This window comes from Xiphias gladius, chromosome 21 (genome assembly GCF_016859285.1).
Source record: "Xiphias gladius isolate SHS-SW01 ecotype Sanya breed wild chromosome 21, ASM1685928v1, whole genome shotgun sequence".
Classification (NCBI taxonomy): domain Eukaryota; kingdom Metazoa; phylum Chordata; class Actinopteri; order Istiophoriformes; family Xiphiidae; genus Xiphias; species Xiphias gladius.
The window spans coordinates 16,621,790-16,646,039 of NC_053420.1; the positions used below are offsets into that span (position 1 = coordinate 16,621,790).

Below are 24,250 nucleotides of genomic sequence, written 5' to 3' on the forward strand. Positions count from 1 at the left end.
TTATTTTTAACACTGCTCAAAACATAAACCACGAGGTTAAGAAATGCCTTCTGTAGCGACATACTTTTGCAAAATTTTAACATTTGATTAAAAAAAAAAGTGCACTCTGTCAAAAAACATATAGGAGCATTGATAAAACAAGGTTATTTTTAGTGGATTTTCCAACTATTACAGTTATTTCACAGCATTACCAAAGCACATTACCCATTTCAAAATCTCCTATCAACTGACCCCCCCCAACACCCAAAATTAAAACACTCAGTAAACCAGATAACTCAGACATACCTGTGATTCCTTGTGCACTGCTTCCTTTCAATGCATCATGGTTTGCACTCCATCTCTTGCTGTAGCACAGGCGTGTGTAACATCTGATTTCTGATGTGGAACATGAGGAGCATCACAGTGAGGGCTGGACACAGTTGGATTTACAGACACGCTCACAGCCATCTAGCCCTCAAGCTGACGTCTTATTCCTATTACTGCACCGGCTGGCTACTTGGCAGCCTCCCATCAATATGTCACCTGCGAAGACAAAGAGTGGGACCTAAATGCCAGGGGTCACTTCCGAAAAAAATGCTTGCATAAATATCTGTCTGGTTATTGTCTTCATGTATGGAGATTTATAAAAGGAACTGACTATCAATAAAAGTCCACATGTCTCACCTGACTCTTTCTTCAACAGTTGTGTTAAGTCAAATCCCTTCTGGAAAGGATTACATTAAGATTCTTACAGTGGCACAAAGTCACATGAAGTGATAATGTGAAGCCAACTAGACACGAGTACTCTAGTATCGCTTCATGCCAACTTACAGGCTTATTAGTTTGAAAACTATGCATTTGTAGAGGCCTTATGCCAAACACGGCATTGCACGTCAACAGTTGATCTTGTGCATACCGTATGATAAAATGTTTAAGAGATTGTGAGAAATGATGTTTCTCTATCATTGGGGTGTAAACCTTTTTATTAAAGAAAAAATATTAATATACATGCATAGCCACCACCACCATTTCCACCAGAGAGTTCTTGCAGAATCTCAGATAGTCCAGTGAGTGTGGGAATTAACTCTTTCCTATCCAGTATGTAAAGGGCATAGCTTATGCACACAGCACATCTGTCTTGGTCCACCTTAAGAAGGGCTAGAGGCAGTTTGTTGTGGAGCAAACGGGGAGGCACTCGGTGGCACATGCCTGGCTCTTTAAGGCAGACTGGGGAAGTTAGATTTTGTTAAAGGTACATGCATTCAAATGTTTACCAAGCTTTACCAGAACCATCCTGGAAAAGCATTTTAACACTGATTCAGTTTATATATGCATAGGTGTCCATTTAAAACGTTTCAGCCCAGAACTTTTTTTGCCAGAAAATGAGTAAAGTGTAGTGATATAGTAACATAAAGAGGAGACAGTCTGACAAAAGTGAGGCCCAATTACCAGTTTGTTTTTCCAGAGCTTTCATCCACACCTCATAGGTAATGTGACCTATCGCCACCACGAGAGGTGTAAATATTGAGAATAGTCTGCAATGAATGCTTTTCATTCAGATTTAAAGTGTATCTATCTATCCGCATATATATGAGTGTATAATTTCACTTCTATTTTCCTTCAGCTTTTCAGCGCCAGATAATGAAAACAATAACAGGTAACGGATAATGTGGCATGTCTCCATATAACCCAGTATTCATCTGAGAGATTTTTGGTGATGATTCTTGCCCATTTAAACAGACTAACTACGAAATCTGATGAAGCATCATTACGGCTTGTGACACCTGATTTGTGCACGTCGGGGCTGCAAATGGCCGGTGCGAGTGTAATTTCAGTTTTCGCTTGACATTTGCAGAGCGCCACACATTGTCGCAGGTCTCGGCCATGCCATGGGATGGGACTCTTGTTATCAGGGCAGCGCGGCGGGCCGTCGTCTGGCGGAGCATTCTGAAGAGGAGTCCGGTTTTTTCTCGGGGCCTATACTTCCGTCATTTTATACCCCACTGGATGAGCACGGTGGACCCGTTTTCTGCGTGTGCGGCGGTGTGGTGCGGGCTGTGGTAACAGCACTCGTGATTCTGCCGGATAAATCAATCTGTGCTCTGCAGGAGCTCGGGACACTTGTTTTGTACGGACAGCAGCCTGGATCTCGCCCTGAAACAAGCAGACGTCAGAGACCTCGCCTGCTCGCTGCCGCTTAATTTGACCAAATCACAGCATTGTTTGCGGGGTTACACCGCTGCCACATGCACTATGTAGCGAAGTGAATGACATGCTGTTGGTCGCTGTTAGACGTTTATCGGCTTTTTAGTTTTAAACACCGTGCCTTGGCGGAAAGGAGAGGATTTCGTTTTATTTAAGGTAGCATGACAGGATCCGGAGCCATCAAGCTAGCTAGCTAACATTAGCACAATGATCAGCTAGTTTAGTTAGCGTCATGTTACTACAATGAATGGGCGGTTGCTTTTAATGTTTGTTCTCCTATCCTATGATATATACACAAGATATATACTTTAGACTTCACATTGGTATTTGGCGGTTGTTAAATACATTCAGCCAGCTGAATATCCATATGGACTGTGACAAAACAGTGCCTTGCTAACACTGTGAAGCTAGCGTGCTAACCACTAGCTACAACGTAGACACTATTATTAGACAGTCAGTTCACAAGGTCTGGAAATCATAGTGTTGGTGCCTTGATCAGTGGCTCTACAAACATTTAACGAAAATTTATCTTAGTTACAAGATATATCTGTGACTGTAATGTTTAAATTACTAGAGAAAGTTGATTGAAGCGTAGCAGGCATTGTATTACAAGTCTAAATGAACTTTGTCCCTTTGTGTTGTTCTGATGTTCCCTATTTAATTAGCGAGTATTTAAATCATACTCTTTAGCTTATTATGTCGTGCTAATATAATTGTATATCCAAAAGTAAACCACTGCCTCCTCCTCATTAAGGTATTCTCCATTATGGCTTTCAGTGCACCCCAATATAAATGTAAGCTGTTTGGGACTTGATTATTGTCTCAGATGTTAAAAGATCCTTTCTCGTCTTTTGTAGGTCCAGTGACGATGAATGAGCAGGAGAGTGGGGTGGTTTCCTTTGATGAATATGTGCGGCAGAAGGCCCGCACTGTGCCACAGCACAGGATGAAGGAGTTCCTTGAGTGTCTTGCCAAGGGCCCAGAGGTGCTGCAGGAGTTCAGCCAGCAGGAAGGGGCAGCCACCACTGCAGCCATGGTGTACCAGCAGCAGGGTACAAATTGTGTCTACACAGACAGCACAGAGGTGGCTGGATCTCTCTTAGAGCTGGCTTGCCCGGTAAGATCCTTTTTAAAAATGGTTATTGTTGTTGAATGATACTAATCCTCAGTGTTGCTCAATCTGCTGCACTTCTTATATAATATAATATACAATATGACATGTTTTATGACAGGTACAGGTGACCTCAGCGGAGATTTCACCTCAATTGTCTGTGCACCAAGGGTCTGAACAGCAGCTTCAAGTGCAGGTCAGTTTTTTACGCTAGTATCAGTTTTTCATACAATGTTTAAACTTCACAAGACAGATGGGGCTAGAGGGGTCCAGAAACACAGTCATTGCTCACTGTCAAGAGGAAAATAAATGAGATACCAGTATGGTGTTTGATTCCATTAGTTAAATTGTTTGTAGCTGGAGTTGGATAGCTTTGCCCTCCCAGCTCTGACACCTGAATCCAGTTGCTGTTGAGAAAAGATGAGAGCAAGGATTCGATGATTCCGATTCAAAACTAATATATTACATTCTGCGAATCAGTTTTTATTTTTTCCCTTTGAGAGCACAGTTCCCATTCCACTCTAATATGTTCATAGTGCATGAAGTAACACATTCACTCAAATCCTTTATTCATTTACTCAGGGTTAGCCTGCCTGCTCCCTACTGATTGTCAGGAGAAATATCTATGGCTACACATTAAAGTGGGATCAGTCATACACCTTATATTTAATACTGCACTTGTGTCTTTTACTGTCTGTCCTTAAATGTATAAATATCACTATAAGATACAATTCTGTAATAAATGTGATTTTCTCTCTAGTGATGAGATTGTTTCTTTGGCAAAATACCCCGATGCACTGTGACTGCCTGACCTGCTCAGTATTGATTGTTTTTATATCAGTGTAGCTTGACATTTTATTATCAGTAATGTCATAATTCATTTGGAGATAAACTGATTTTATCAGCGTAATTCATTTACTTACTTCATAAAAAAGAGTACTTCACAATTTGTCAATCAACAGTAAAGTGTGTTATTTCTTGTTGATGGGCCTTTTTATTTTTCATGCTCCCCCTCTGTGCCAGGTTCAGATCCAGGAACAGCAGGGCCAGACAGTTGGCCAGGTTTTGCAGGTGGCCTCCCCCTCTCAGCAGGACCTTCAGGGAATCTCCACAGCCCAACTTGTCCAGCAGGGAGAGCTCACAGAGGAGCAGCAACAGCAGGTACAGTATTAATTTCAGTCACCCGTATCAAGTGTATCTGTGTGATGAATTTCTGCAGGGTTTTTTTTTTCACAATTCTGACTGTATTTACAGATTCAGGCACAGTTGGTTGCAGCTGTAGCTGGAGGACAACAAATCCACTTACAAGGAACGCAGCATATTCAGCTGCCAGGCGGCCAGCAAATTCAACTTCAGGCTGGCCAACAGATTCAATTACAGGGTGGCCAGCAAATTCAGCTACAAGGTGGACAACAAATTCAGCTGCAAGGTGGCCAGCAGATCCAGATCCAAACCATAGAGGCCATGTCTCCTTCCCAGCTACAGGACTCTTCCAGGGAGGCAGAGAGGAGGTCCGGCACTGTCTCAGCTGTTCTCCAACCTGCCAAGAAGCGTAAGGTGGATGTCCCTCTAGCTGTTTCCTATGCTGTTCCACAGGGTCAGCAGGTGGCTACAGTTCTGGCCATCCCTCAAGGGCAGCAGCAAAGCTACGTGTCCTTACGACCAGATTTGCTCACTGTTGACAGCGCTCAACTGTACAGCACCACCGGAACAATCACAGGTCCCACAGGTGAGACCTGGACGATCCCTGTGTACTCCACTCCACAACAGCAGGGTGTAACTCATATTGCCATACCACAGGAGACATACAGCACAGTGCAAGTTACCACCACCAACGGTAAGGACAAAATGTCCCCCAGTTCATCATCAAGGTCTGCAGATGTGCAGTTGGCCTCCACGGGGACACAGGAAGAAATAGTACAGACCCTGTTCCCAGCACAGTTCATGAACGGGAACATTCACATCCCTGTGGCAGTGCAGACTGTAGGAGGGACTTACAACACCACACAGTCGGTACACATATGGGACCCAAATCAACAGCAGAGCCAAGGAGAGGAGGGACAAGAACACCAGCTCCATCTGCAGGTTAGAAACAGACTCCTTTCCTAACAGCCATACTGTAGACATCTGTATAGCTGGAACTGAATTTGTCCTATGCTATGTTTTTTTCCGTAGCTCAGTGCATACAAAGGAAAAACTATTCATTTGACATGTATCCTTATAGTCAGGGAATACTTAGAAGAATACCTGAAATCTACCCTTTCAAAGCTGCTGATAGTGACTGAAACCTTGCAAATACATCTTGGGGGTAGTCCTGGTGTTATTTGCTGTTTTGGAACTATCACCTTTAAATATGTTTGTTTTTTCTGTCCGTTTTCAGACAGACTTCTTGAAAAATCATGTGAATTATTACTACAAAATTTTACTATTATCTAGCTGGTTGTCATCATGTGATTATTGAGATGTGTTTCATTCTTGCGGCACTCTTTCCTACGAGGCATTAACTTTTAACTTTTTTTTCATTTGGGCTTATGCAGGGTCAAGTACAGACGGATGTTCATGCTGAACAGCCTACCGAAATTCTGGTCCCTGTCTGTCTAAAGCCAGAGGAGGGCCTGGAGGTCTGGCGCCTTTGGGTGAAGCGAAAAAACGCAGAGCTAAGCAAGCAGGAAAAGACAAAGCTGGCACCCATAGGACGTAAGTCAACCTGTAATCATTTTATCATACATATTTACATTATACATATTCATATATTTGACATTTGCCAAACAACACTAATATCTATCATTTCATGTACTTGCTAAAACTAAAATTCCATTTATTTACTTTTTTAATTGCTGATGTGTTGTTCATGTAGTACTTATTAAATACTTCTATTCTGCTTGAAACTGAGAAATAAGCAAGTACATTTTATAGCACTAATAGAATAACTTTGCCTGTGCTCATCTCTCTGTGGCTGTGTCCAGGTCGTCAGCCCCTGCGTTTTCAAGAAGACTTGGTGTCCAGTGCAGTAGCTGAGCTAAACTTGGGTCTTTCCCTGATGACACAGGAAGCACGCGGATCAGAAGAAGAACAATTTGCACCCGATGTTCTGTATTATGTCTTCTTGTGTATACAAAAGGTTGGTACCGTGCCTGCTCGAACATGAAGATCGTGTACCATGCCAAAAGGCTATCTGAAGGTACTTAAGTGTGTTTCCTTCTGTAGTATCTCTCTGAAAATGGACGAGTGGATGATATTTTCTCTGATCCATACTACACACGTTTTTGTGGGTCTTTACACAACATCCTGGAGGGTTGGAAACCCAGTGTCCATCCGTTAGGTAAGACCCAATCAACATCTACTTTTTTTTTTTCTTTTTTTTTTTTTTTTTTTAAATAAAAAGAATTACTAATTTTGTATTTTCATCTTAGGTTACATCATTCCAAGTCATGTGACAGAGGAGATGCTGTGGGAGTGTAAACAACTTGGTGCACATTCACCAGCCACACTGCTTACAACTCTAATGTACTTCAATACTAAGTGAGTAAGCACCACTCGGCACCAAATGACCCGAATCTGCTCTCCCTAATGACACAGACATGTATTTAAGGTGTAAATACAGTGTACATTTAAAAATGTATCTTTGTCACAGGTATTTCCGCCTGATAACACCTGAACAGCACATGAAAGTAGCTTTCTCTAAGGTCCTAAGGCACACAAGGAAGAACCCCACTAATGCCAAGGACAAAGCAACCAGTATCCGGCTTCTCAAAGGACAAGGTCCACACAGTGCCGGACAAAAAGGTGCTCGATGCAGTTAGCTTCACGTTGAAGACTTGCTATGAATCACAGCCTTTGACAGTACAAAATATTGCTGCTGCTGACTTGTTTTGTGACGTCTCTTTCAGGAACTGATGACATGTATGAAGAACAGGTCGAGGATCCAGAGAACCCTCTTCGTTGTCCCATTAAACTTTACGACTTTTACCTCTTCAAATGGTGAGTGACGCTTGATCGCAAAAATCCTGCTTAAATGGATTATTCTTCGGTATGCACACAAAAAAACTCCCTTTTTCCTTTTGCAGTCCTCAAAGCGTCAAAGGACGCAACGATGCATACTACATGACTCCAGAGCCTGTAGTTGCACCCAACAGCCCGATGTGGTACTCATCGCAACCCCTCACGAGTCAGCAAGTGGAGCACATGCTGGCTCGGATCATTGTGGTCCGAGAGATCCAGGAGATTATTGGCACTGGTCCAGAGAACATGAGCTAAACTGCGCGGACTGACTGGACTGATGGGAACTAGTTCTCCCATCACAGATTGTTGACTATGCAGTACCTATCCTGACTCTATAAACACGACTGGCCATCTCAAATAAAATGGATCAACTTCTGAAACAATCATTATGTTCTTCTGAGGAGTGTATCATGATTGCACTCATAAGAATTTCTCTTCTTACATTTTGTTTTCAGCTGATTGGGTGGACTGTTCTTTCTCTTGACTCCCTATGTAAGCCATCGCCTCTGTAACCTTTTTAACTGGCGATGAAGTGAGGCCTCACCAGTGCTGAATCATGATCAATCTCTTGGGCTGTGGCTCTCTCAACTGAGCAGAGTTGGTACATTTTTCTGTAAAAGTCAGTCTTCTCAATATATGAGGACATTTAACCCTTCACTTCCTAACCTCACAGACTGTTAACCACGTCTTACTTCTCCTCAAGGTCCCCCTATGATACATTACTCCTAAATGGACAATTACAAGGACCATTGCTCATGACTTTTTTTTTTGTAATCTGACTGCATTTTGGATTATCTATTGATATGTTCTAAACTGAAGAACTTGTGCCTGCTTTTTTTTTTTTTTTCAAAAATGTCGTCGTAATTTATGCTTGTGGATCACTGAGTAAATTGAACCTCAGATATTCGCAAGGTCAAGTGCTATATTGTAGTCATGCAGGAGGTTGGAAACATTTTTCTCAGGTCAATTGAAACACTTGTCAAGGATTTTTGCCAACTTAGTCCTGTATGTATGTATAGTAGGTTATTAAACAGGATATGCAGATGGATACATCTTTGTTTAGTTAATGCAGTATTAATCCTTGTATCAAGAGTCATGCCAAGCAGTTCAACAATGAAAAGTATTTAGCACTTTGTTGTCTGTGGAAATGCAGCTCTGACGTTTGAAATAAGAATTAGTTGTGGGCCTTTTTAAAAATGACTTCTTAAATCATCAGCATCCATATCTTAGTGGTACCGGCAAGGAAATGACATGTGTTACAATATGGATTAACTACAAGGACAAAGATAGTTGTAATAGTTATGTTTCATTTCTTTATTACTAAAATGAGTTGTATAGCACTGTACAGTCATTTTCTACACAACAGGGATACAAAAAAAAAACCTTTAATTTTTCATTTAATTTAAATGGTAACACACTTTCTTTCATCCATTGGAATGCAAAGAATTTAACAAAAAGCAAGGGTGTCATCATTTGTCATCTTTTTCATCAGGAGGGTTTAAATGCAGTCGTTTCAGTGTGTGTGTGAAGTATTTAGGCAGCGGACAGGACACGTTGATGTCTATTTGACTGGCTTCTGGCAGTGTCAGCTGTCGAGCATGCAAATGGAGAGGAAGATACCGGATGTTGCTCTGTTCCAGTCCGAGCTTTCCCAACACACGTTCCGGTAATTTCTGTGGGCCAAAACATAAAGTTTAGTTATTCAGAAGTTACTGGAGACAAAACGGAAACCAAGCCCTTGCACAAATATTTGTATATGTGTCATAATGTACCCAAATGCAGGCAACAAAAACTCAATTTCCACACTTAGCTTGACATGCGAATTAATTAACTTGAAACGTGGTCAAGCATATTTAAAAAGGGGTTTTTATTGCTCCCTTTAGGGTCAGTTTGAGGATCAGTGAGACGGTAAAAGTTGTTGGTTTTCCAAGACACCTAATCAAAATGTTTGCCATGTGAGAGGGAGACTAAAGTGCAAGACACTTGCAAGTAATGCCCAAGTCAGTGTGAAAGTTTACATTATAGTACAGTTGCAGGGTACAATGGTACATATCTACAACACAGTGCAGCTCTTTGTTGCCTGTTGATTTGAGGTATAAAGCAGACAACCGCACAGGCTACCTCACGTTCAGTTTTAGTTGCCAAAGGCGTCTACAGCAGAATAAAACACACGAAGATGTCGGCAGCTAATAAAAGAATATCTGGTCTGATGAATCTTGGTTTCAACTGCACAACCTTAACTGCAGGATCAGTGTGACTTGAACAACCTGAGGCGATGGACCCATCTTGCATATATAACTGCACACATATTTAACAGGCATATACTGGGACCATAAATATCAGCAGTATGCTTATAAGACAATTCTGCTTGTCATTAGGCAAAAATCATTCAGGAGTTGATCAAATATGACTGAACACAAACACAGCATCTGTAAAAAGGACCAGCCAACCTATCAAAGTACTCCTTTAAGGCCAGCTATGCCTTGGTTTGTCCTATGATCAAAAAGTGACTCATGATATACCACTCTTGCTTTAGAGGCATTTGCTCAATGTTAGTGGTTCCAAGGGTGGATACCAGTCCCCACCTGCATTTACTGATTCTCTCTGGCATATGCCACTGCTAACTGTTCAGGTTTAATGGAAGACTGTTAGCTTATGTCATATTTGAAGACAACCACTCTTTGTAAGCAGCTGCAACTGTTAAATGGCCCACTATTTTGGTTGCTAAGCAAGTGAAACACATGTGACATGCCATTTATTGCCATATGCCAGTAGACATACCACTAACAATCGGCTTATGACAATAAAACAAGACTGGCCTAGAGAACTCAATACACTGTTAGTGATTTGAAATGATGACACTGTTGTAAGTTGAATTGTGTAAATAAAGTTAAAGTATTAAAAAAAGCATAGTATATGCAGTTGGAGAATTGTGTCCATCAGTGGAACACAAGTGACATGCCGTTGATAAGTGGCACATACCAAAAACTGTGAAATACCACTTAAAATCGGCATTGCCACTAAAGCAAGGGTGGCATACCGTTGGTCACTCGACGATGGTGGCGCCGCTACCTTCTTTATGTACCACTGTTTAATACTCATGGACTCATTTGAGGTCACTCTGTTCTTTGTGGTACACTGAAGACAAATTTTACCTGGGGTGCCAGTTTGCTCCAGTGGGAATATTTATGGTCACCTAGAATGGGACATGCCAGAGCAAAAGCCATGTGAACCCTCATCTGGTGCTTCACTCCTGTGGACACAAGAAAGAACAAAAGTTTTAAAAAAAGTGACCATTCGTGCTAAAAAAAAAAAAAGAGGAAAAAAAAGATTTACCAAAGTAATTTGTCAGTAATTTATTTTGATATGTTTCCCAAAAGCTCGGTCTTCTTACCGGTAAAAGGCTGAAGTTCAACAAGGCTGCAACCACTGCTGCTGTCCAGGACTCTGTACTTGGTCACAGCAGGATGAGCCTGCCGATGACCACGGACTTTGGTTACCCCATCACCTGCAGCATTCATTCTGAAAAGAGGACTTAACGCCATCTGAAATTTAAACAAGAAGTAATGAGACTGGAGAATCCCTGCACCTGAAAATGAATAGTTCTGCAATAACACCAAAATTAATTGTTGTTTTAATCATTTACTACAGCAATTAGTAGAGTTCATTTTCTGCCATTTGATTTAAAGACAGGTAATTGGTAAAGCATCAAAACCACAAAAGAAGAGACACCTTGTAGTGTGGCCGAGGGCCCGTGACCTCTCTCTCTATAATGGGAATGTCAATCACTCCTTCAGATGGCACAGGTACACCCACTGTGATGACCCTGTGGAAGAAGAGTGAACAGGAGAATGACCCACAGACACCTGGGTGTGAACCGTGAAACGTGTAACAATAAAGTGAGACCCTATATCACCATCCTTTATTTTACCAGTATTTTCTCTCCACTTGGTTACTTCTGTGCAGGTTGAGTATGTGCTCCACTGCCTCTTCACTCCTGGCCAGCAGGAGAACTCCTGTTGTCTCTTTCTCCAGTCCCAGACAGGGGAGCAGCTGAGAATCAGACTTGATCTTCATCCCGTCCATCATTTTGGAAAGGACAGGAAGCACAGAGGAGATGGATGTGACCTTGGAGTCATCTGAGAGACGGCAACAAATGCACATGAATTCAGGTCCAGGTACTCCAGCTTCAGTTTGGGATTCCATTTTTTTCTGCCGATATCAAACAACTGAAACTTTATTTACAGACACCTCCAGTGCTGATACTGCAATAGGACTATAGCCCTACCAAAATATCAGCAAGCTGATGTTAGCAGCCAATATTGACTTATCTCAGATATGCAAAAAGGAAATCGGAGCTGCAACTGAAACGTATCAGTTTATCATCATCAATTAATCTGAAGAGTCGCAGAGGGTCCTCCAAGGCGGTGTCCTCAGATTTCTTGTTTTGTCCAACCAACTTCCAAAACAAAAGGTATTTACTTTACAGTGACAATTAAACAATCGCCACAATGTTATTCAGCAACAATTTTAATAATCAAACAAGTCACTGAAGTCATTTAATAAAATAATAATCTCAAATATTTTCTGGTTCCAGTTTATCAAAGTGCGTTTGCTGCTTTTTTGATTTGTATATCTATTTTTAATTGAATATCTTTAATGTTTTAAACTGTCAGTTGGACAAAACAAGGAATTTAAAGATATTGTTTGGGGCTTTTTTTACATTTCCTAGATAAAACAATCGATAAACTGAAAATAATATTCAACACTGAAATGAATCCTCAAATCGCAGCCCTAAAATAGAGAAAAGCAAGAAATCCTGGCATTTTATGAAGCCGGAATAGGAGAATTTGTGGCATTGTTACTTGAAAAATGGCTCAAATTGATTGATTTTCTGTCAATCAACCGATCGATTCAGCACCTTTTCAGCTCCAAGGAAAATATTATTTTTTTTTCTAACCAAATCCCACACATATCCCCTTCAAAATCGTAGCTCAAACTCTTCGACTCTGGTCAAAATTAGAGCACTGTAAATATTCACTTAGACAGCCCTTTAGGTTGGTTTACCTCGGACAGGGACACCATGGGGTTTATTGATGACCACCACATCTTTACCCTGGTACAGCACGCTTCTGTGGAGGTGTTTGGCCAGCACGTTAGGATGGACATTTTGAAGCTGCAGACTGAACCGTTTCAGTTCCATCACCCTCCTCTGCTGGCCGGACACCGGAGCCTCGGCAGCCGTCGGCGCCGCCCTCTCCTGCCGGACCTTCCGGGCCAGGTCGATCGCTGTCCGGCGGTGTTTCTCTCCCGCGGCGGTGGCCCGGCCCCGGCTGTGGCACGGCGCTGCCCCCGGGCCCCGGCGGCAGTTCGTCCGTGGTTTGATCCGAGAGAAGAGGGTGTTAAGGCCGGAGGGCCAGTCACCCTTACAGGCGACTCTACTGCAGCTGTTCATTGTGGCACAGAGTGGAGGTATTTGACATTAAGCTGGAGAAACGACCACAAACTCCAGAGGAAACGTGCGCTGCTCGCCGTTAAATCTCTTCCGAGTCGCACCTTTCAGTATAAAAGCGTACGAATTTTCTTTTCCACACAATAAAATAGCAACAAAATAAAAAATACATTATGGTAGTTTTAGTAGGGGCTTTTATTAAACCATTACTTTTGCTCAGTACTCTAACCCAATTTTTTTAAAATCCATGGTTTATACAGATATTAAACGACTTCAAATTGTTGTGAAACGCAACTAAAAATTGCGTTTTAATAAACATAAAGATTAGCAATAAAGACAAATAAAAGACAAGCGGCCACAGACAAATTATATCTGACCTTTAAATCTCCTTGTACATGTATCTTTTTAACTTTATTTACAAAATTAAACTTAGAACAGGTTTATCATTTCAAAAACACTAACAGTATACTGAGTCATCGAGGTAGTATACAAATAACAATAAATCAGTAAAGAAATATAATAGCAATAAGAGAATAGTTGGCTATTAAATATGCAAATTTGCTATTGAAAATTTGCATAACAAAGTGTATATGGGAAATGGGGGTATATAGGATTTTACTGATTAAGAAATCAAATTAATAACACACATTTCTTGACAGAGATTTCAGTTAAAATACCAGATAAAATAAACTCAAATTTAAATCTGAGTTGAGTATCTAATTTTCTGTTTAAAAAGTGATTAAGGCCGTACCAAAAAGTTTGACTAAACTGGGATTGTCCCAAAATAAAAGATCAGTTTTAGTTTCATCTGTGTTGTGACAGTAGGAGCAGAGAGGATCAACATTTAACCTGCATTTTACAATAACTGAATTAACAGGATAATTTCTCGCGTCTTAATTGAAAAATATATAAATAAATCCCGGGGTCTTATTGTACCTCTGAAATAGTTGACTGTAAATACAACAATTTCCTGCGGTGCGTAATTTCCTTTTCTCTGACCGCGGGCATGCTCGTTTCTTACGCCGCCACCGCTCGGCCCATTGAAGCCATTGAATGTAAAGGTGGTGGTAGTAAAACACCGCCCGCCTGGTACATAACGAGAAACAAACCGAATGTATCGTTGTTGGTCCAGGCTGGGTTATCGTTGCATGTTGTAAATTTTAGGGTTTGTTTTGTTTTTTTGGTTTGTTTTTTTGTCGCTCTTGTTTTTAATGAAAATGTAAGGACTGAATTACCTCCAAGGCTCTGAGAGGACGGTCCTCAGTCATTGCTCGACCAGACAGACGACAGAAATGACTCGCAGGCTTCGTTAAAGCAGAAACAGAGCACCGCGCCTTGTTTTTACGCGGTTTGTTTGGTCCCAATAGATGCCAGGCATGAAGATCACAGACAGCGTGTTGCGGAGTTTCAGGGTCGCCCGGACGTACAGAGAGAACTCACAGAAAGTCAACTGTGTGGACTACAGCCCGAACGGGGAAAATGCAATATCAAGCAGCGACGACGACTGTATTGTGCTATATGACATGCGGGAGGGAAAGTAAGTGGCCAACATATTCAAAAACAAAAACAAAAAACAAGTGGCTACTGTGTAATTAACTTCATGACTAAACTGTAATAGGAAGGCGTTTACAACCTACATATATGCAAATAATACTACATTTCCATAGCAGATGAAGGTCTATGTGAAAGTGTGTTTTTTTTTAGAAACTGCACTGGTAATAAATGGGAGTGTGCAGCATGTTACCCGTGCTGCCAAGGTGATCACATGTATGACAGACGTGAATCGTTTGTCCCCTCTCAGACCCAAGCGGACTCTGTTCAGCAAGAAGTATGGAGTGGACCTCATCCGCTACACGCATGGAGACACACAGACGGTGGTCTACAGCTCCAACAAACTAGATGGTGAGAACTCAGTGCTGACAGCCAGCGGCTGGCACCAGGCGCCATATATAACAAGACGGGAAACGGACTTAAAAATACAGGTGTTTTAGTTCTGGAGAGTAAGATGGTTATGTGTCTTGTAGATACCATACGATACCTGTCTCTGACTGACAACAAGTACATCCGCTATTTCCCTGGTCACACTGCAAGGTGAGTACGTGTAACCACCTGGACCACTCTGAATCCAAAGGAAGAACAGACATGTAGTGTTATATACACAGGTGTGAAGGAAAGAAGAAGGAGGAAAAAAACATAGTTTATTTCCACACAAGAAGCTATAACGAGAGCAAAGTATGCACGACCCTTATCATGTGCTGGGTAAGATTTTTGTTCTCAAGCAGATGTGTACTGGAGAGCATTTTAGGCCTATTGGCCCCCTAATCAGATCAAACCAAGAGGCTACAACTTGTGTTTTAATAAGGGGAATTCTGTCAAAATGATCACAAAACAGACATTTTTCTATTTATTTCTACATCTTTGAAGTTAGCTTTGTGTTCTAATCCGTCCATGCTGATAAAAATAGGTTACACTCAAATGTTTTACAAAGACACAAAGTTGTAGTCTTGAAATATATTCCTGATCAGCGTAAACACAGAATATTAGCATATTTACCTCTGTCATAGCAGCTATTTACCCAGATCTCCACAGGTGTCATTTAGTTTCACTTCATTTGATCTGGTCTTTTGTTGTTGTATTTACCTCATCTAAAATCATTGTTTATCACCTCCTGGTTTCAGGGTTATTGCTCTCTCCATGTCACCAGTGGATGACACTTTTATCTCAGGGTCGTTGGACAAGACGATCCGGATCTGGGACCTGCGCTCTCCAAACTGTCAAGTGAGTAGTCTGTGACCCAGCAGGAAAATGACACTTCCCGTGCTCTCTGTAGGCAGTCACTTAAATGCGTAATCACACCTCCTGCTGGAGCTGTTAGTACTTTAGAGCAGGACTACCCAAACTATTGCACATCAAGGTACTATCTATCAATAGCCTGCAAATCCCCTTTTAGTAAGCATTTGTCCTGTGACCGCTGGGTGTCCCCAGACCTGCCTTAGGAACCATTTGGAGCTGCTCTTTCAGATGTAAAACCGGACCAACACGCCGTCGATAAAGCAGAATGTTTTACAATATTATGCTATAAAAAAAGACTAAATGGAGGGGGAGACATTAATAAAAGACAGTGTACAACACAAACACAAGTCATTATTTAAAAAGGCTGAAATATGATGCTAATATATTTGCATATCTTTCAAAATCCAATATTTCATGTAGTAACTTCTCACTCTTTCTTTATTATTATTTGTGTGTTTGTGTTTCAGGGTTTGACTAATCCACTGGGGAAACCTGTATGTTCCTTTGACCCTGATGGGCTGATATTTGCCGCAGGGGTGGAGTCACAGGCCATTAAACTGTATGACCTTCGTGCTTTTGACAAGGTGAAATGTAAACTCAGTGTGTTAACGGGTTGTGTTTTTGCTTCTGTGTGTGACTGTGTGGGAGTCTTTTGTACTGCTGCTGTATAGTTTTCTCTTCAATATTGTATTTATGACGTATTTTATCTTCCAATTAAAAGGGTCCGTTTGCCTCCTTTGAGACAAGGTTTAATCGTGTCTGTGACTGGACTGGACTCAAATTCAGTAACGATGGGACACAGATTCTCATCTCTACAAATGGAGGGATGATCCGTGTCCTTAATGCTTTCAATGGATCTGTGCTGCACACTTTTTCTGTAAGAGACATACAGTATTTCAATCACATTGCCATAAAACCTACTGAATGAATTTTGTTCGTATATTGTTACAATCACTTTTAAGTGGCTGAAGGTGTCCCTGTCTTTGCTTATTTTAAGGGCTACAACAACAGCAGAGGCATCTCCTTGGAGGCCTGCTTCACTCCCGACTCACAGTTTGTCATGATTGGTAAGCCAAAATACCACAACTTTATATTTGGATGTCTCCCCCTGTAAGATCTCTGTTCTGACTGTGCTTAACTGTGTCCCGCTGTGCAGGCTCAGAGGATGGGAGGGTCCATGTTTGGAGCACTGAGAGCGGGATGAAGGTGGCTGTGCTGGACGGGAAACATCCAGGACCCATCAACACTCTGCAGTTCAATCCCAGATACATGACGTTTGCCAGCGCCTGCACTAACATGGTGAGATGATCAACCCCACTCAAATCCACTGCTGCTATGAACAGAGGGCTCATTTCATGTTTTACTTTCTTCTCCTGTTCTCCTAACAGACCTTTTGGCTCCCGTGTGTCGATGACTTATAGAAGGAGTGAGCCCTCGTATAACACGTTGACACTATGCAGTGATACCTTGATGTGTTGGACTGCCTTTTTTTGCACGATAAGAACCTCATGACCTAATAGTATGTTGGAGAAAAATATGTGTTTTTTTTTGGGTGTCTCCTCCTGTAAGATGTTAAACTTTTACCAACGGTATTTTTAAACTTTTGAAAGGATTGATGCATCTGTGACTGAACAAAATACCTCCTTATAAAAAGTTTGTTTTTTTTTTACACAGTTCAGTGTGATATTTTAACCGTATATCTTGACATTTAACGTATAATTTAACTGATTAATCATCAGTGTTTTTATTGTGATAATGATGATAACTGTTTCAAATTAAAAAAAAAATAAGAGTTGCTGTTTTTGTCCCTGTTTTGCCATCCTTACTTTTATAATCCATCAGCTAAATATTGATATACAGTAATACAGCTGCAGCTAACGATTTTATTTTATTTTTTTCAATTAATCGGTAAATTGTTTGGTTAATAAAATGTGATACAGTAAATGAGAACAGTAAAAAAAATGTGAAAGCCCAAGCAAAGGTGTCCTCATCCAGTTGATGCTTCGTCTGACCAACAGTCCAAAGATATTCAGTTTATTGTCACGTAAGAAAAAGAAAAGAAGTTCTCTCACAACTAAGAAGCTGAAGCAAGGAAATGTTATGAAATTTCTATTAACAATTCATCAATTTTCAAAATATTTGCCAATGAATAATCTATTGACCAGTTAATCGATTGTTGTTGTTTCAGCTTTAGACAGTACTGATGAATGGGAAAAATTTAGTTTTTTTCTCAATTTCTCCAATACAAAAAAAGACTGATATGAATACGATTCCACAAGCTGCTCTTTGTATATGAATAATCACAACTTTAAACACAGTTAAGATTAGAGAGTCTTTATAAACTGATCTGTATTTAGATAAGTGTAAGGTCAGTATATTAACAATAACACATCACTTACGAGGGGGGGTTGGGGCTCTTTTAAATAATGTATAGATGCTTGGGTTGTGTACTCACCACTGAGTGAATAATGGATGATCCCATCACAGGTAACCTCACAGGTACACACTTATCTCTCTTTTAGAAACCTCCGAGTGTGTGTCTGTGTGTGTGGAGGGAGAGACGGACAAAGACATTCTGATCGTTTAAGCATTTGTTGCTCAGATTCTTACAAACAGCTTTTCACTCTCATTCACTCCCATATATTATCCTGTGTGTATGTGTCTGTGTGTGTGTGTGTGTGTGTGTGTGTGCGTGTGTGCGTGTGCGTGTGCGTGTGCGTGCTTTCTCAGTGACTATGTTAGTGTTTTTGTCTGCGGTCTCTGATGGATCTGTTTGTACTGAGCACTTAGGAGCGAACCCTTCCAGTGTACACACCTGACGTTTGGAGCTCTTCACCTTACACTTTTGGAGGAACAGTGTTTGCATAAGAACCTTCACATTCTCATATTTGACCAGTGTGCGTAGTTGCCTCAGCCATCTGCCACATTCTCATGCTTTCAGCAGCTTTGAGTGGTAACCCTGTCTGTTAAAATGCCCACAACGTACCGAACACTATTACCTGAAATCCTGCCACTCTTGGTCCAGGTAACAATGTTGAAATGTAGCAGCCGGATTCTTGCTCGGTGTCATATTTCTGTGACCAGGTGCCTGGAATTTGAGACCATGCAGTTGCGTCCCGCTGCGGCCACTCTATGTGAACGAGTGATAAAATGTCATTACATGTGGTACACCGACGGCATCTGAAAACACTGTACTGTTGTCATGAGCAGTGGATTTCTCCACAGCCTGGTGCGCCCTTCACACACAGTACAGTACAGTGCGTGACCCGGGAGAGGCACCCCCACCGAGGCTTTTTAAAGTTGTCATCGATACGCAGAGTTTTAGATCAGCGGTTACGGTGGCATATCCACTGACAGGTTCGTTATTACTCATCAGCCACAGTTCAGCAGATTGTATTTCAAGTGTCAGGAATCTCCCTCGAGGCGTTTATGTCACTGCTACGCGTGGGTCCATCTGTCTGCCATCAGTGGAGAGGCACCCTACCTGCTGAGCAAGAACAGCGAGGGCACAGAGAACCTGGACCTGGTCCTTCTTGCATGAGAGGAGTGTGAAGCGGGGAAAACTGACTGCCAAAAGATGTCACACCAAACTGGAATTAACGGTTAGTTCAATTTTTCTAAAGGGAAACTACATATTCTTAGAGCAAAAAACTGTACTAGTCTAGTTCTCTCCATACTAGCTCCAAATTCAGTTTAGGTGCTTTATTTTAAATGTTTGTTTTAGCCTTTGAGATGTGCTATAGCAAATAATAGATCCTTACAGTCTCACTTGTGATATTCTCTGGTGTTTTAATGCTTTCCTTTAGGGAAGAAGAATTTTAAGATCATCCTGAAGTGGTCACTTAACTGCGCCCTCTTCATAAACCTGCTTTGACTATAAATAATTGTGGCCAGGAAAAGCCACAAATCTAAGACATTATTAGCCTGTACACAACTGATTCACAGTTAAGATGTCTGTGGTCCATGTTGTGATACCTGTAACTGTGATATATAGCACCTATGGGCATTTATGGATAGTTTAAGAGCTACTTATATATATGTGTTATGGCATTTGGTAATTGGAGCAGAGGGGGACAGGTTGGCGGAAGCATGCCTCTCTCACCTTTCTCACCTTATCTTACATCATTTATGAGACCGCTGTGTTTGGTAACAATGGTGAGAGAGGAGGAGGGGGTTCAACAAATAGCTACATCTAGTTTTCACTACCAAACTACCCTTCAGGGGTTTAAAAACTGGGGAATGATGAGGGTGTTTTATCCGTACCACTCAAATTTCTCAGGGATTATTTGATTCATTCGTCCCCTGTCTGAGTCACTTTAGGTGATAGCGTGACGATCTGGCAGCGGATCAATTTTCTCCCTGAAGTGGAGTCTCAGGTTCTTATTTACCCAACTCTGTCTCACTTTCTTCCAACCCCCCAGCCTCAGCTTTGACTTGTTTGCTTATATCTGGTTACTTTAGCAACATCTGAGCTGAAAGAGTTTCTGGCCCAAGCGAGGGGAGGTGCCATCAGAGTAATGAAGATTGTCATCAGAAATGGTAAACATGAGATGTTTCTTATATTCAAAAGGACTTGACATCATTAAACCGTCACGCTGACTCGTTCCAAATCCCGAAATGAGTTTGCTGATGCTCATTTTTGTTCTGCAGAGGAGTTGGTGCTAGATTCATACAGAGAGCCTGCACACAGCTGGGACAAGGACTATGATCAGTCCCTGCTTCCTCTGCTCACGCCTCAGGAGCCGTGCTACATCCTCTATCGTCTGGACTCCCGGAATGCGCAGGGATATCAGTGGATCTTCATCGCCTGGTCACCTGACCAATCCCCAGTATGTCTGGAGACGCTGATCCACATGTGCTGACTGATCAGCCAGTTTCAAATGTAGTCATTCAAAGCACCACGGAGTTATTGCAAACTAAGAATAAGATTAAACCTAGATGTTCAAAAACATTATTAACTGAAATAACATTATAAACAGGACTGAATTAAATAACATAAAATGAACTTAATTTGTTTTGTCTGTTAATGAAAATACTACACAATTTAAAAATAACATTTTAAGGTAACATTTTAAAGTTATTTTTTAATGTGCAGGCAAAAATGAACCAAACACAGGTTCATGCAAAGACTGGGGTTATTATTACTGAGCAGAAATTTGAAAATAAATTAATTTATGATATATTCTGTGTATGGTCCACATGAGAAAACGGATGCACTGAAGTGGAGCCCCGCCATTTTTCCTGACTTTGTTTTGGGGAAATTAACATATTGTTTATATGGTGTTACACAGCACCTGCTTTAAATTATAATCACTACTAAATATACAATAGCCAGATCAGAAATTAAATAGAAACTACTCAACAAGAAAGCATGTACAATAGAAAAAGCCACTGAATATAAGAGTGTACAGTCAGTCAATCATTTATGAACTACCACACCCACACTTATGACTATAGAAATCCAACATAATGAACATCCCATTATAACCATGTTTGAAGCTCATTATGACCCCCTGTCTGTTGTGCCATACTCTAGGTGAGGCAAAAGATGATGTACGCAGCAACCCGTGCCACACTGAAGAAAGAGTTTGGAGGAGGTCATATCAAAGACGAAATGTTTGGCACAGTCGAGGTCAGTAAAATCCCTCCCTTGTGAAAATTGATCCGTGAATCGTCTTTTGATGACTAAGTACCCTCCCGTTGGTGTCTCTCTGTTTGCAGGAGGACCTGTGCTTCCAGGGATACCTGCGACACATGTCCTCCTGCTCCTCTCCTGCTCCTCTCACAGCAGCCGAGCAGGAATTGCAACGAATTAAAGTCACAGAGGTAGAGTTTAAGAAATATCAACTGTCTGAATATGCACGCTTAATGTGCTATGTATATCATGTGTACTCAACTGTATGCTTCAACATTTTTTGCCGCAGGATAAAGTTGTTTGGGTATGTAGATTTTCCCCCTAATACAAATCCAAGTGTCTGTGCATGAAGAACAGAGAGGACAGATTTCAAAACTGTCTGTTATATCCACAGGATGAACGTAGACGAATTGGGACTCCAACAGCACGAGCAAAGGTTTGTTCAGTCTTGTGTGCAGATGTTGATTTTCTGTTCAAGTAATTATGTTATTTTGTGTGTTAAGAGAAGTCAGTAAAGAGTTTGCTGTATTTTTTCAATCCTGCAGGTTACAATGGAGTTTGGCTTAGACAAAAGGGCACAGACTCTTCAGGGTCTTGCATTCCCATTACAAGAAGAGGCCAAACGAGCTCTGCAGCAACTCAAGCAGAAACGCATCAACTACATACAGCTGGTGAAAACAGTTTTTACTAATTACACATCCTGCAACATGTAACGTTCCCCCTGTAAACAAAACCAAGCTGCAAAGATCTGTTTGAAAGATGTATGTTGTGTCGCAGAGGCTGGATGTAGAGAAAGAGACCATTGAACTGGTTCACACCAAACCTACAGAGACCCACGAGCTTCCCTACAGGATTCCCACAGATTCACCCAGATACCACTTCTTCATCTTCAGACACTCCCACCAGGGCCAGCGGCAGGAGGCACTGGGTCAGTACACAGTCTCACTGTAGGTGTGAGTGCAGTTGTGGGGATAATGCAGAGATGCAAAGTAACTTCAAATTCTCTGCCTAACAAGTATCACGTGGAGATATCAAGTTCTGTCATTTTGCTCTGTATTTTCAAGAGACTGGAGGGAGGGCCATGTGAATTTTATAGGAATTATTATTGTAAATGATCATATCGAAAGTCTATTTAACTCATTTTTATTAAAACATTTCTCAGTAAAGAGAGATTTTAATCTCAGTGAGGTCCTTTCTTGATTAAATGCAGCAATACAGTAATGAACTTAATTCAGGTGCTGTGTCTAAAAAATCCGCAATGCCCATATTTCCCAAAAGCTGCCTTATGATCTCCAATAACCTTCACCTCCTTGTCAAGTGACACCGTGTAGGGTCCCAACCCCAAGAAAGGAGTTCACTCGTAGTGACGTAGTGACCAACCCTGAGACTCTGCTGCTCCCCTCATTTCTAAAGAGTACTTTAGCATCTTTCAGCTCATTGTTTTTACTGTTTTTACTCTTTTGGTTCACTCTCATGGCTCCTATCAACCTCATTTCCAACAACAGCAAACAGCTGTTTTCAGAGAAAATCTGTAAAAAATCTACTGTTCACTACCTGCTCAACACAAAACCATAGAGAGACAAAGTTGGCGACTAGCTGGTGAACATTTTGCAGCTTTCAAATACAGCTTTCAGACACAATGTTAATCTGTCCAGTACCAGTGGCCATATGTAGTATCTCTCGGACTAGTTTCAGTTTTCAACACACGCTTGCTTACACCTATTTAATTGACCTCAAGTGCTGTAGGCTGCACCATGTAAGCCAGGTTTCTGTTTCTGTGTCCTTGTCTAAAGAGCTTTAACGGCAGCAATGATTTGGCAGTTACAACTGATCAACTGACAACTTCATGCCTCTTCCAGTGTTCATATATTCGATGCCAGGGTACACCTGTAGTATTAAGGAAAGGATGTTGTACTCCAGCTGTAAGAACAGGCTACTGGATGAGGTGGAGAGAGATTACCAGCTGGAGGTCACCAAAAAGGTACAGATCACCAAATTACCCATTTATGAAATGACCAACATAATCAATCAGGTGTTTCTTGGTTGCCAAAGTCATCGTAATTTATCTGTAAACTGTTGAAGATCATAGATTGTGACCATTATGAACCATGATATTGAAAAAAGTAGTGATTCATCTGTGTACAAGTTCATACTTTATATGTATGTGTTATTCTTTTTGTGTGTGTTTGTGTGTGTGTGTGTGTGCATAGATGGAGATAGACAGTGGCGATGGCCTGACAGAAGACTTCCTGTACGAGGAGGTCCACCCAATTGAGCACACCTTAAAGCAGGCCTTTGCCAAGCCCCGTGGACCAGGGGGCAAGAGGGGCAACAAACGCCTCATCAAGGGTACTGGGGAGAACGGGGAAGAAAGTTAGACACTATACACACACCTATACAACTACACAAGCAAACCGACCTGATATCTATGAATTGACCTGTCATTTGACTGTTTAGCTTCCAGCCATTACTTCTTTATTTATTCTGGAGGACGTACATTTCATACAGAACATAAAAAAAAATAGATCCACCATGAAGCAGAACTCATTCATATGTTTTCCTGTTTTGAAATAAAGTTGATAATGTGCACATTTTTGTGAAAGTGATAGCCAAGATACTACATCCTCATCAAAATGCAGCCCGGGAGCTGCTTTGTCAACACTGAAAATAGTGTTGTAGTGTCAGTACTTTGAGGGAAGTGCACCAGCTTGCAGATAAAAATTTACAGTCTTGTTTATCTTCTTAAACCCTACTTTCCACAACTGATTGAGTCATTTCAAACTCCTGCTGTGCAGCCAAACTTTGTTCAAATCCACAAAACTTTATTTTAAAATGTGGTTGAGATTCAAATGTTTCCAAAGATACTGAATATGTCAGGCTGAATTTTAGGGAAATGTGTATAAAAGGATGCACTTGGCATCTAGGACATGTCCATTTGAAAGAATGGTGCGCCCATAAAAAAAAAAAAAGGAGTCTTAGATTTCAAAATGTCAGTCTGTAAACATAAATAAAGCTTCAATAACGAACTAGAACGAGCTGATACACAATATCTATAATTCTATTCAAGCTCATT

At 41.1% G+C, this 24,250-nt stretch overlaps 4 protein-coding genes across 6 annotated transcripts; 3 read left to right on the forward strand and 1 right to left on the reverse strand.

Annotated features, from left to right (window-relative positions):
* Positions 1 to 1,291: 1,291 nt before the first annotated feature.
* On the forward strand, positions 1,292 to 7,677 carry LOC120807287 (glutamine-rich protein 1-like). Of its 3 annotated transcripts, XM_040159070.1 has the most exons (13): positions 1,460 to 1,466; positions 1,604 to 1,636; positions 3,042 to 3,301; positions 3,417 to 3,491; positions 4,319 to 4,456; positions 4,550 to 5,380; positions 5,833 to 5,992; positions 6,262 to 6,416; positions 6,503 to 6,617; positions 6,709 to 6,817; positions 6,930 to 7,081; positions 7,186 to 7,276; positions 7,363 to 7,677. In XM_040159070.1, the coding sequence occupies exons 2-13, from the start codon at positions 1,621 to 1,623 to the stop codon at positions 7,550 to 7,552; spliced, it is 2,292 nt and encodes a 763-aa protein (XP_040015004.1). In that variant the 5' UTR covers positions 1,460 to 1,466; positions 1,604 to 1,620; the 3' UTR covers positions 7,553 to 7,677. The 3 variants fall into 3 exon arrangements, with proteins under 3 accessions (XP_040015007.1, XP_040015004.1, XP_040015005.1); XM_040159073.1 differs by lacking the exon at positions 1,604 to 1,636 and having other exon boundaries at positions 1,292 to 1,466; XM_040159071.1 differs by lacking the exons at positions 1,460 to 1,466; positions 1,604 to 1,636 and adding an exon at positions 1,760 to 2,340.
* A 919-nt stretch (positions 7,678 to 8,596) lies between these two features.
* Positions 8,597 to 12,854, reverse strand: rpusd4 (RNA pseudouridine synthase D4). Its single transcript, XM_040159075.1, has 6 exons — positions 12,365 to 12,854; positions 11,229 to 11,436; positions 11,030 to 11,123; positions 10,692 to 10,842; positions 10,453 to 10,550; positions 8,597 to 8,970 (listed from the first exon to the last, which is right to left on the reverse strand). Exons 1-6 carry the CDS (start codon positions 12,750 to 12,752, stop codon positions 8,767 to 8,769), a joined length of 1,143 nt encoding a protein of 380 aa, XP_040015009.1. The 5' UTR covers positions 12,753 to 12,854; the 3' UTR covers positions 8,597 to 8,766.
* On the forward strand, positions 11,455 to 17,088 carry LOC120807290 (WD repeat-containing protein 82-like). Its single transcript, XM_040159076.1, has 10 exons — positions 11,455 to 11,475; positions 14,117 to 14,286; positions 14,551 to 14,651; positions 14,774 to 14,840; positions 15,428 to 15,527; positions 16,010 to 16,126; positions 16,264 to 16,419; positions 16,540 to 16,609; positions 16,699 to 16,841; positions 16,931 to 17,088. The coding sequence occupies exons 2-10, from the start codon at positions 14,117 to 14,119 to the stop codon at positions 16,961 to 16,963; spliced, it is 957 nt and encodes a 318-aa protein (XP_040015010.1). The 5' UTR covers positions 11,455 to 11,475; the 3' UTR covers positions 16,964 to 17,088.
* A 2,031-nt stretch (positions 17,089 to 19,119) lies between these two features.
* Positions 19,120 to 24,175, forward strand: LOC120807291 (twinfilin-2-like). The gene is made up of 9 exons (XM_040159077.1): positions 19,120 to 19,144; positions 20,004 to 20,081; positions 20,193 to 20,371; positions 21,079 to 21,174; positions 21,264 to 21,368; positions 21,723 to 21,848; positions 21,955 to 22,105; positions 23,037 to 23,158; positions 23,388 to 24,175. The coding sequence occupies exons 1-9, from the start codon at positions 19,120 to 19,122 to the stop codon at positions 23,553 to 23,555; spliced, it is 1,050 nt and encodes a 349-aa protein (XP_040015011.1). The 3' UTR covers positions 23,556 to 24,175.
* Positions 24,176 to 24,250: the final 75 nt, after the last annotated feature.